The sequence below is a fragment of the Athene noctua genome, chromosome 2 (assembly GCF_965140245.1).
Source record: "Athene noctua chromosome 2, bAthNoc1.hap1.1, whole genome shotgun sequence".
NCBI classification, from domain to species: domain Eukaryota; kingdom Metazoa; phylum Chordata; class Aves; order Strigiformes; family Strigidae; genus Athene; species Athene noctua.
In genome coordinates this window covers 94,669,876-94,682,552 of record NC_134038.1, presented here as the reverse complement: position 1 = coordinate 94,682,552, position 12,677 = coordinate 94,669,876, and the positions used below count along the sequence as shown (strand labels likewise).

General features: G+C 44.5%; 1 protein-coding gene across 1 annotated transcript in view; it reads left to right on the top strand.

Moving 5' to 3' along the window:
- Positions 1–12,677, top strand: part of F13A1 (coagulation factor XIII A chain) — a 65,093-nt gene that overhangs the window by 39,463 nt on the left and 12,953 nt on the right. Inside the window, exons 9-11 of the mRNA XM_074899625.1 lie at positions 10,182–10,285; positions 11,089–11,177; positions 12,154–12,307. Coding sequence (XP_074755726.1) covers positions 10,182–10,285; positions 11,089–11,177; positions 12,154–12,307 — 347 coding nt within the window. The remainder of the gene's footprint in view (positions 1–10,181; positions 10,286–11,088; positions 11,178–12,153; positions 12,308–12,677) is intronic.

Here is a 12,677-nt window from a genome sequence, read left to right as displayed (position 1 = left end):
TGTATCAGCCATTCCTTCCAGTTTTCTATATTGGCAAACTTGCTGAGGGTGGAGTAGGTCTCGTCATCCAGGTCATTACTGAAGATGTTAAACAATATTAGACTCTGTATTGACCCCTGGGGTACACAGCTAGTGACTAGGCTTCATCTGGTGTTCATACCATTGATCACAACCCAGCAGTTCAGCCAGTTTTCAATATATTTACTGTCCACTTATATAGTCTATACTTCAATGGTTTGTCTATGAGGATATTCTGAGAGATCGTGCTGAAGTCAAAGAGAAACCAACCCCCGTGCACTGGTCTCCCCTTGTCCACTCAGACATTTGTTTCATCAAAGAATCACAGAATCACCAAGGTTGGAAAAGACCTTGTAGATCATCCAGTCCAACCATTAACATAACAATGACAGTTCTCAACTACACCACATCCCTCAGCTCTATGTTGACCTGACTCTTGAACACCTCCAGGGATGGGGACTCCACCACCTCCCTGGGCAGCCCATTCCAATGCCTAACAACCCCTTCTGTAAAGAAATGCTTCCTAATATCCAGTCTAAACCTTCCCTGGTGCAACTTGAGGCCATTCCCTCTTGTCCTATCACTTACTACTTGGTTAAAGAGACTCATCCCCAGCTCTCTGCAACCTCCTTTCAGGTAGCTGTAGAGGGTGATGAGGTCTCCCCTCAGCCTCCTCTTCTCCAGACTTAAATAACCCCAGTTCCCTCAGCCGCTCCTTGTACGACCTGTGCTCCAGACCCTGCACCAGCTTCGTTGCCCTTCTCTGGACACACTCGAGTCATTCAATGTCCTTTTTGTAGTGAGGAGCCCAAAACTGAACACAGGAATTGAGGGGCGGCCTCACCAGTGCCGAGTACAGGGGACAGATCCCTTCCCTGTCCCTGCTGGCCTCGCTATTGCTGACACAAGCCAGGATGCCATTGGCCTTCTTGGCCCCCTGGGCACACTGCTGGCTCCTGTTCAGCCGGCTGTCAATCAACCCCCTCAGGTCCCTCTCTGACTGGCAGCTCTCCAGCCACTCCTCCCCAAGCCTGTAGCGCTGCTGGGGGTTGTTGTGGCCCAAGGGCAGCCCCCGGCATTTGGCCTTATGGAAACTCCTCCAGCTGGCCTCAGCCCATGGCTCCAGCCTGTCCAGGTCTCTCTGCAGAGCCTCCCTACCCTCGAGCAGATCAACACTCCCACCCAACTTGGGGTCATCTGCAAACTGACTGAGGGTGCACTCGTTCCCCTCGTCTCGATCATCAATAAAGATGTTACACAGGAGTGGCCCCAAAACCGAGCCCTGGGGGACACCACTCGTGACCGGCCGCCAACCAGATTTAACTCTGTTCACCACAACTCTTTGGGCCCGGCCATCCAGCCAGATTTTTACCCAGCAAAGCCTGTGCCCATCCAAGCCACTAGCAGCCAGTTTCACCAGGAGAATGCTGTGGGAAACAGTGTCAAAGGCCTTACTGAAGTCAAGGTAAACAACATCCACAGCCTTTCCCTCATCCAATAAGCAGCTCACTCTGTTGTAGAAGGAGATCAGGTTTGTCAGGCAGGACCTGCCTTTCATAAACCTACGCTGACTGGGCCTGAGCATCTGGTTGTCCCACATGTGTTGTATGATGGCACTGAGGATGAGCAGCTCCATCAGCTTCCCAGGCACCAAAGTCAAGCTGACAGGCCTTTAATTTCCCAGATCATCCTTCCGACCCTTCTTATAGATGGGTGTCACACTGGCCAAATTCCAATTAGTCAGGACCTCCCCGGTCAGCCAGGACTGCTGGTAAATGATGGAAAGTGGCCTGGCGAGCACCCCAGCCAGCTCCTTCAGCACTCTCAGGTGTATCCCATCGGTCCCATAGACTTGAGTGTGTCTGTGTGATGCAGTAGGTCACTGACTATCCCCTCCTGGATTGCGGGGGGGTCAGTCTCTCAGTCTCTGTCTTCTGGCTGAGGAGGCTGGATTCCCTCAGTATTAGACTGGTCTTATTGGTCTTGCTATTAAAGACTAAAGCAAAGAAGGCATTAAGCACCTCAGCCTTTTCCTTGTCCCTTGTTGCCATGTTTCTTCTTATGTTTAGGAGGGGATAAAGGCTCTCCCTGGTCTTTCTTTTACTACTGACATACTTATAGAAACATTTCTTGTTGTCCTTGATTGCTGAAGCCAGATTATTTTCTAGCTGGACTTCAGACCTCCTGATTTCTGCCCTGCATAGCCTCACAGCATCTTTGTAATCATTGTGAGTGGCTAGCGCCTTCTTCCAAAGGCCATAAACTCTCCTTTTCTCCCTGAGTTGCAGCCAAAACTCCCTGTTCAGTCAGGGTGACCTTCTTTGCCGCAGGCTTCTCTTACAACACCTGGGGACAGCCTGCTCCTGAGCCATCAACACTTCCTTCTTAAAGAGTATCCAGCAATCCTGTACCCCTATACCCTTCAGGACCGTCTCCCAAGGGATTCTGTCAAGCAGGTACCTAAACAAGACAAAGTCAGCTCTTTGGAAGTTCAGGATGTGAGTTCTACTGCCCCTTCTCCAAGAATAGAGAACTCTATTATTTCCTGATCGCTGTTCCCTAGTCAGCCTCCAACCACCACATCATCCACCAGTCCTTCTCTGTTCACAAAGAGGAGATCTAGCAGGGCACCTTCTCTGGTTGGTTTACTCACCAGCTGCAACAGGAAGTTATGTCCCACACATTCCAGGAATCTCTGGGACTGATCCTGCTCTGCTGTGTTTTATTTCCAGCAGATGTCTGGGAAGTTAAAGTCTCCCACAAGAACAAGGGCAAGTGATCATGAGATTTCTTCTAAGTATCTATAGAATATTTCATCCACCTCTCGGTTCTGGGTGGGTGGCCTATAGTAGACTCCTAGTACAACATCTGCCCTGTTGGCCTCCCACCTCATTCTAACGTGAAGACACTCCACCCTGTCTTCACTATACTTGTGTTCGAAGGAATCATAATAGTCCCAACATACAGCGCCACCCCACCACCTCTCCTTCCTTATCTATCCCTCCTAAAAAGCTTGTAACCATCAACTGGCACACTCCAGCCATGGGAGACATCCCACGATGTTTCTGTAATAGCCACTACATCATAATTTTCTTGCTGCATCATGGCTTCAAGCTCCTCCTGTTGGTTACCCATGCTGTGTGCACTGGTATACATGCACTTCAGGTGAGCTGATGTCCCATCACCTTTTCACATTTAGAGGTCCTAAATTGGGCCTGACCTTTCACAGGTGTTACCACTGTTACTGATCCATCAATATCCCTGGCATCTTTGTTGTGCTGCACGTCTCCATCCCTTGCCTCCACTGGGATAGCAGGGTGAGGGTCATTGCTGGCACAACAGCCCACAAACTCTGGTAATCTACCCTGGGGCTTATATCTAGAAGTTCCAGTTTTGTCCCCTTTTGTCTCCTAGTTTAAAGTTCTCTCAGTGAGCCCAGCTAACTCCTGCCCCAAGATCCTTTTCCCCCTCTGGGACAGGTGCATCCCATCTGATGCCAAAAGGTCTGACATCCTGTATACTAACCCATGATTGAAAAATCCAAAGCCCTGACAATAACACCAGTCTTGGAGCCACAAGTTCACTGTTGTCTTCTCCTGTAATCTTCTTCATCCATCCCCACAGCTGAAGGACTGGAGGAGAACACTACTTGTACCCCTGGCCCATTAACCAGTTTCCCCAAAGCCCTGCAATCTCTCTTCATTGATTTAGGACTTCTCTTAGTAATATTTTTGCTACCTACCTGAAAAAACAAGAGAGGGTAGTAGTCCTTGGGCCTCACTAGAGTGGGGATTTTTGCCATGAGGTCCTTTACCTGGTCCCCAGGGAGGCAGCGGACTTCCCTATGAAGCAGGTCCAGCCTGCATACTGGGTCCTCAACACCCCTCAGAATGGAGTCACCCACTACAATGACCCTTCTGGGGTTCTTTTTAGGATTTGTTTTAATACCTGGTCTAGAGCAACCTGGCCTTGGTGGACCTTGATCTTGCTCCTTGTTTGACTAATTTTCTTCATCCTTCTCTACTTCATTCAAAAGTTCCAGGTCCCCATATCTATAAGGGACTACGTGGAGGGTGAGGGATGTTGGAAGAGTATTCTCCCTGAGCAGGGACCTGTTTCTAGTCTCCCCCATCTCTTAGGTCCCCTCCTTCTACCTGATAGCCAGAGGGTGACGGATCGCCTGGCTCTTCTGGAGCCTCTATTTGCACCTTTTGCTTCAGGGGTGCTAAGGTGCTACTCCACCAATCAATTTCCCTTTTGACTCCCTAATACTTCTTAATTTTTCAACCTCTTCTTTGAGTTCTGCCACCAGGCTGAGCAGGTCATCCAGCTGATCACAGCGCACACAGGTGCTGTCGCTGCTGCCCTCCAGCAGGATTGACAGGCTCAGGCACTCTCTGCAGCCTGGGACCTGGATTTCTGCATGTTTGCGTGGCAGCTCCGTCAGAGAGCTTGTCAGAGGAAAGAGAGGTTGATCAGGCACAACTGGCCCCTTGTAAATCCATAATGACTACTGCCAGTCACCTTGTCCTTAATATGTTTGGAAATGTTTTCCAGAAGAATTTGCTTTATAACCTTCCCAGGGATCAAGGTGAGGCTGATGAGTCTGTAGTTCCCTGGGTACTCCTTCTCTTTCCTGAAGAACAGGCTACAGGCTTGGAGTGACTGGAAAGATGCCCCACAGAAAAGGACCTGGGACTGTTGGTCAACAGCTGGCTGAATGTGAGCCAGCAGTGTGCCCAGGTGGCCAAGAAAGCCAATAGCATCCTGGTTTGTGTCAGAAATAGTGTGGCCAGCAGGGACAGGGAAGTGATTGCCCTTCTGTACTTGGCACTGCTGAGCCTGCACCTTGATTACTGTGTTCAGTTTTGGGCCCCTCACTACAAGAAGGGCATTGAGGTACTGGAGCGTGTCCAAAGAAGGGCAACGAACCTAGTGAAGGGTCTAGAGAACAAGTCTTATGAGGAGCAGCTGAGGGAACTGGCGTTCTTTAGTCTGGAGTAAAAGAAGCTGAGGGGAGACCTTTTTGCTCACTACAACTACTTGAAAGGATGTTGTAGCAAGGTAGATGTCAGTCTTTCTTCCCAAATAACAAGTGTTAGGACAAGAGGAAATGCACCAGGGGAAGTTTAGATTGTCTATTAGGAAAAATATATTCACTGTGTCAAGCTTTGGAACAGACTGCCCAGGGAAGTGGCTGACGTATTTAAATCCTTGGAGGTATTTAAAAGGCATGTAGGTGTGGCACTTAGGGTCATAGTTTAGTTGTAAATTTGGCAGTGCTAGGTTAATGGTTGGACATGAAGATCTTAAAGGTCTTTTCCAACATAAAGAACTCCATGATTCTACAAAAGGAGTGATATTTGTTTTATTCCAGTCCTCAGGAACCTCCTCCAATCACCATGACCTTTTGAAGGTAGATATGAGTGGTCTTACAATGACATCGGCTAGCTCACACAGCGCTTTTGGGTCCACCCCATCAGATCCATTGGACTTCTATGTGTTCAGCTTGTTTAAATATTCTCAAACTTGTTCCTCCTCTACTGATGGTAAATTTTCGTTACTCCAAACTACCACACTGGTCTCAGGGGCTGTGATTCCTGAGGGCAAATCTTAGCAGTAAAACCCAAGGCAAAGATGACATTGAATACTTTGGCCTTTCCTAGTCCTTTGTCACCAGGTCCTCTGCCCCATTCAGCAGACAATTCACATTTTCCACAGTCGTCTTTTTGATACTGATGTGCTTGCCTTTCTTACTGCTCTTCACATCCATTGACATACTCCGTTTGAGCTGGGGTTTGCCTTTCCTAAACCTGTCCATGCATGCGCAGACAGGGTCTCTATATTCCTTCTGGTCAACTGTCTCCGCTTCCACATCTTGTGCACACTTTTTTTAATGTTTGAATTTAATGGGAACCACTTTGTTCACCATGTGGGCCTTGTGCCACTTTTGGTTTTCCTGTGCACAGGGATGGACCATTCTTAAGACTGGAGGAGGTAACCCTTGAAAAGCAACCAGCTCTCCTGGACCCATATTCTATCTAGAATTGCCTTCCATGGGATTATTCCAGCCAAGACCCTAATCAGGCCAAAGTCTGCTGCCCTCAAGTCCAGGGTTGTGGTCCTCCCGTTTGCCTTGTTCCCTCCTGTTAGGATCCTTGAGGGCTGACAGTTTGCTAAGCTGCATCGGGTCTATGTGACAGCAGGACCTCAGTACATCTCATGGGGCTGGTCCTTCTATGGCTCACAGAGCTGTAGAGAAACAGTCACTTTTCTGAAACCTCCTCTGTTTATAAATGATGTGAAACAAGACCAAATGACTATCCACCTCACTGTTCAGTCCATATACACACAGTAATGGATCGTTGCCATGCCTCAGACTTTTCACTGTCTCGTGTCTTCCTCTCCCCTTCTCCTAATCTGATCTATAAAACATCTCTCACCCACTTTTGACATTTCATTTTACTTCCCTACCTCTCATTTTCCTAGCTGTTTCCCAAGACTTCTTTATTCAGTCCTGTTGTTTTCCATTCTTTTGGGACAGGGACAGATCATCCAAAATTATCCTTGCTCCACTTAAATCCATATACAACTTCACACTAGCATTTCATCCTCCCATCCTACATTTGCTTTTCTTTGGCTTGATTACTTTTGAAACTGCCTTGTTCATCCTTTTATCCTCCTGGTGCATTTATTAGTACATGGTACGCATAACCCTTTGGGCATGACTTAATATATTACACACCTCTTTTCATTTCTCCTCTGTGTCCTTTCTCTTCATTATTCTGTAACTCTCCATGGTAGCCCACATGCCGACTTTAAATGGCTTGTGCCTTAACCTTGATTTTATTTTTAATGTCTCTTTTATTTCTTTTATTTTTTTTTTAAGAGGACAAGCTCAATGTATTTATAATGATTTTTTAAAATATATTTATCATTTTATTTATAATCTCCTGAAAACTGGAAGCAAAGCTCTTTTTCTTTATTAATATATCATTTCTATTGCCTTGTACTGCTGGACCTGGTCTGTCTTCAGGTTTAAAATACTCTCAGACTTTAGGGATACTTGGAGCCAGGATTTTTAGTCCAATCAATCTCTGAGTGTGGGGCTCCCTCTGAATGTTATCTGACATTTATTTATTTTTATTAAAGATCATCTTCTCCCTCAGGACAGGAAACAACGACAGCAACAAAACACATATACAAAATCACAGACTTTGCAAAAAGTTATTTTTATAAATCTGGCCGGATTTGGGCCCATCAGTACTGCTTCTGTCCCCTTATTTTGTTCTCCTTGTCTTTCTTAATGATGATATAAAGACACTTAAGGGATATTTCTCTTGGATGGGAATCAAGACTCACTCCTACTGTGAAGTCCAAGCCGATCGACGTCAGCACCTCAGCAGAAACTTGCTTGAAGTCACCCAGCTCTATGAGGGTTCATTTATGTCCAGGCCTGTGTAGAAAGCCCTTCTGAGACCTCTGCTCTCCCATTCACTTCCAGCTCACTTTTCTCTAATTTCTCAATAATGTTATCAGTGCCTCTCTCAACCCCAATGCTTGAGCTTATTAGCTAAGGAAAGGGCAGCAGCTGTTTCCAGCATGTGCCTGTCTCATAAGCAATACGAAGTACCCTTCTTAAATTGTCTTCCAGGCATAAAACCCACCTGATCATCTTTTATTAATTTCCCCATTGCTTTGTTTAGTCTATTCGTAATTATCTCTGTAAATATTTAATGGTCACTACATTGATCTGTATAGCCATTCTTTCTTTCTTTAATGTCTCAGGCTTGCTGTAGAATACAAGAACTACAGAATCAGTTTAACAAATTATGGCTGTGGAGCCAGGTCCTCAGCTGTGCTCACTTCTATGAGACAGAAGTTTCTGCTACATTTTGGAGAGGCAAATGTTCTCTTCATCATCCTTTCCTTAATGCTCATGTGTGTTACAAGCAATGTCTTTCTGTCCATTCACACTGCATATCCTGAAGTGTAGTTGCTATTTGCGTGGCAGCAGACGTAAAGAAATTGCTGTCCTGTTTCACCCAACACTACACCTATAAAAGCCAGTAAGAAAGGTCCTGTCCTCTAGGATGAATATAGAAAAAAATATAGAAAAACTGCATTACCTAATTCAGAATTGAAGCAGAGCTGCCATTTTCCACACTGTTATACCCCCTCCTTGGTTTTATCATCCTTCCCTCCTGCCTGCTTTTCAGGTGGTTCTTTTGCGGAACACAAAGCCCATGACACATCTGAGTTTGATTCAAAGTGAACCGGTGAAGGCTTCAGGGCAGGGATTGTCTCTCTCACATGTTGGCATAACAGTTTTCGAAAAACTTCCTATCACAAAGTACGTCTCCATTCTCTGGTAGCCCTCAGCAAAGCTCTGCGAGCATGATTCAGCACTGACTACTCTCAGCAGCATCAAACATTCTCTGAGTGTGCGTCATTTTCCTTGAATAATTCCTTTTTCTGTAGTGCTGCTTCATTAATTCTCCTAACTGACAAGTTTTACCCCGATCCAAGCTTTCAATTCCACTTTGAAATGTCTTGTTAGACAAGCCTCAGATCCTTCCGACCCTGCTCCATGGCTGGTTTTCACCTATTATTAATGAAATGGTTGGAGTTTAACAATCCTCATTTTGGTTGCTAATATCATTGAGTGTACTAGGGGCTGTATCAGCAGCTACACAGATGTAATTTTATACATATCTGCTGTAGGATATGTATAATTTGCAAGCAAAATTGCCCCTTTCTCTCCTCCTTTCTTCTTTTATTTTTTGCAGTAATGAAATTCAAACACTTCACCAGCTTTACTGCAAGGACCTCTCCCTAGATTGTGTTTTTTTCTTGCTGTGCTCTCCCTTCAGCATCGGTAGCACTGCAGGAAGTTACATGATCTGTCTTTCTTATCTGCTCATCTTTGAAACATTCTGGACAGACTGATGGTGCTGTAGTGTTTTTTCTTTACATGAACATCCATCCAAGTGAGGGTATTTCAACCCTGAGTGCCTAGATGAATCACTCTCAGAAATTCACCTTTCAGCATACTGTCCTGGGCCCTAAAGGCTATACTTGGCCCACAGTGGTTGTAGATATTTTTTAGGGAAAACTGTATGGTCTAGGAGATCTGACCTCCATCATTAGCATGACACACTGAGAAGACTTTATAAGGATTCCACAGTGAGGATAGTCATAAGGCCTATGCAGAGTCTTTTTCTCATCCAACATGGAAACCAGCTAAGCACATCTGTTTTGAGCCATGAAAACAGAGCTACACACTGTATGTTATGCAGTTGTTCTGGGTTCGGCTGGGATAGAGTTAATTTTCACAAGAAGCTGGGAGGGGACACAGCTAGGATAGCTGACCCAAACTAGTCAAGGGGGTATTTGATACCATATGACATCATGCTTAGTATATAAACTGGGGGAGATGGAATTGCAACTTGTGAACATGCTGAACGTCAGTTTCTGGGTGGTGAACAGTTGCATTGTGCATCGCTCGCTTTATATACTCTTTTATTAGTATTGCAGTTATTATTATTTCTTCTCTTCTTGTGTTGTCCTACTAAACTGTCCTTATCTCAACCCTCTTCCAATTCTCCTCCCTACCCCACCTGGAGGGAGGAGTGAGCAAGCAGCCACATGATGCTTAGTTGCCAGCTGGGCTTAAATCATGACAGAAGTTGATCCTGAAATCTCTTCAGAAGAGGTGCCAAAGCTTCAGTCTTAATAGTTATAAAGCAGACCATGCTTCAATGACTTGAAGAAGATCCAAAGCTTGCTTTAGCAGGCAGACTAAAGTGGAGGTGTCTGGCTGGAAAGGGATCGTAGTTTGTGTAGCTCTTCATATACCCCAACAATCTCCAAGCACTGGCAAGTTTTCTGAGACATTTGCATTCAGAACACATTAGAAGAATCAAAAAGCTTCTTCAGCTTGCAGTCAAGAAAGTACAATGAAGGGTTGTGGCCTTCAGGTTTTAACAGATAGTTACCAGACTTTTAGACCTAAAAATCTATTCTCTAGAAAGAGCCAATTTTTTCATTCCTAAATTGGCAAATGTTATTGAAGCAATGGCAGGACATAACTACACAAGTTTATTTTGGTCTGTATGCTTCTTTCCAATAATTTAATATTCTGGTCCTATCTCTTGCCTAAGGAACTATCATTGCTGGAATGAAGCTTGGATGACCAGACCTGATCTTCCTGTTGGTTTTGGAGGATGGCAGGTTGTTGATGGGACACCCCAAGAAACCAGTGATGGTAATATCACTTTAAGTCCTCCTTAGCTCTCTTTCCAACACTTGGGTTCTTTGTGGCAAACAATGAGCTGATGATAGCTGAGCCAATGGCACTATATGGCCAGTGACAACTTCTTGCACCAGGTAACCACATTCACCCATGCTCAGGACCTTCTCCTGATTTGTTATGAGCTCTAAAATAAACCTGTTCTTATTATAACACTGTTTATGATGCATGTGCACAAAATCGTGCATGAGAAGGGCCCTGCTTTGAACAGAGTAGAAGTAGTCCTGTAGCCAAAAGATGGCTTCTAAAATTTTAGAGAACCTATACAGGAGCCTGATCAAATGAATCCTTCATTTTATGCCTGCAGCCCTTACTAAACTTCCTGAGCAGGCAATTGGTAGGAGAGGAAAAGTGAAAAGCCACTGCTATTTCATCCCAGTCCTTAATTTTCCAGTTCTTTAAAGACATCTTTAGCAAATTTGCAGTGAGAGCTTTCTCAGTCTGTGGTATAACTGAGCCCTCACAAAATTATGTGCTTTAACCAAAACAGCTGTAACTGTGTTTCAAGCACTCGAGACTTACAGTATTCTTTACGGTGCCATTAAGGTACCGAAGCATTATGTTGTTTCAGACTTGAGTCTGTGTTGTTTAGAAGGCTAGTAACAGAAATTAAGCTGTGCACTTCTTGGTCAGGAGTTCCTGTAAACTATTAAAAGAGTTCACTAAACACCAGGAACCCTTTTTCTTTGAGAAAATATAACATTTTGACATTTTTAAAATTAATTTAATCTTTCACTTAATCTCTCTTCTCCCCATAGGTATGTACAGGTGTGGCCCAGCCTCAGTTCAAGCCATTAAACATGGTCACGTTTGCTTCCAATTTGATGCTCCTTTTGTCTATGCTGAGGTACATACCTGAATACTTCTAGTGCTTTGAGTGACATCAGTGGGGCCGTAGGTGAGACAGCAGATAAGGCTCCACTGCAATTTATGGATTGAGAACTTACTTCACATATAGTCCACATCAGAGAAAAATCTCATAATTATATTTTGACATGCAGGACAGTAGGTGTGATATGACTCTAATGAATGACAGAGATTTCTCTAATCTCTGCTCACCAATGTAATAAGCAGAAAAAGCTACTCTGGCTCCAATGAAACTTCAGCCTGTGGTCATTTATCCTTCCCAGATTCCAGCTATGCTGACAAATGAGTCACTAGCTCTAGCTGCTCATCTTCATCCCTTGTTAGCTTTTACTTCCTTCTCAGGCTTGCCAGCAATGTTGCTTATGTTAAGGCTCCCTTGCTTATTTCAATCAAAACAGATGCAGTTATTTTTAAAAAGTCTTTGCTCACCATGTTCCTTTTGTCTGCAGTGGATCAAAGAGAGCTCACATCAGTGGTTTGACTGGCATATCTGAGAGGGAAATATCTCCATGAGGAGCAAGAGGGCCTGGTCAAGAGTTTTAACTTCTTGCACCACCAGAGCTTGTGTGCCCAGAATTGCAGCGGCTGTAGAGCAGGTCTCTCTCTAATTGAATTGTATCTAGCTTAGGACAGAAAAAATATTTTATCTATGAAGCATTCCTCTCTCTATGGTCTAAAGCTTTTTGTTGCAAGGAATATGTAGACTTGCTCCCCAAGTCCTAACAGTATCTCTGTAGCCTACTCAAGCTTACATCATCTGTCGTTCTGGAGCTGCAAATAGTAAAATGCATCTAGTCCTTATTGCAACATATAAGTAATTTTAAACATGGGACTTCAATGTGAGTAATTAGTGGGACTTCAAGTCTACATGTCACTGTTTTTGAGGGGAGATAGGCTGGCTTCCCTTGCTCTTTCTGCTTCCATGTTTCTCAATCCTTTTTCATTTAATTTTATAGGTGAATAGTGATATTGTTTACTCAAGAAGGGAGAAAAATGGAACCCAAGTGATAGAAAAAATTGACACAACCCATGTTGGGCAGTTGATTGTGACCAAGGAAGTTGGGGGTGATGGAATGATGGAGATTACTGAAGAGTACAAGTTCCAAGAAGGTAACTTGAAATGGGGTGGGACCATACTGATGTAGATTTACCTCAGTCAGATCTTGGATGGTGGATTTACAAACCTCTGGCACTGAGGAAGCTTCATGAAAAGCTGCCAAGGTGCCCTCTGGAACTCTATTTGTAACTCCATCCCACTGCAGATGCCTTGATGAGCACACAGGCTTTGCTACTCAGAAATGCTTTAGGCTGGGTAAGCTGTAGTGAAAACAAAGGGTAATCATGGAGTAACTCAAAGCATTCAAAACAATTCAAGGCTTTCTGTACAAATGTTTAGACATTTCTTACTCAAGCCAGCTATTTGCACAGAGTAAATCAGTGTAGCCCCATTAATATCAATTAAGCTACATCAATTTATCTG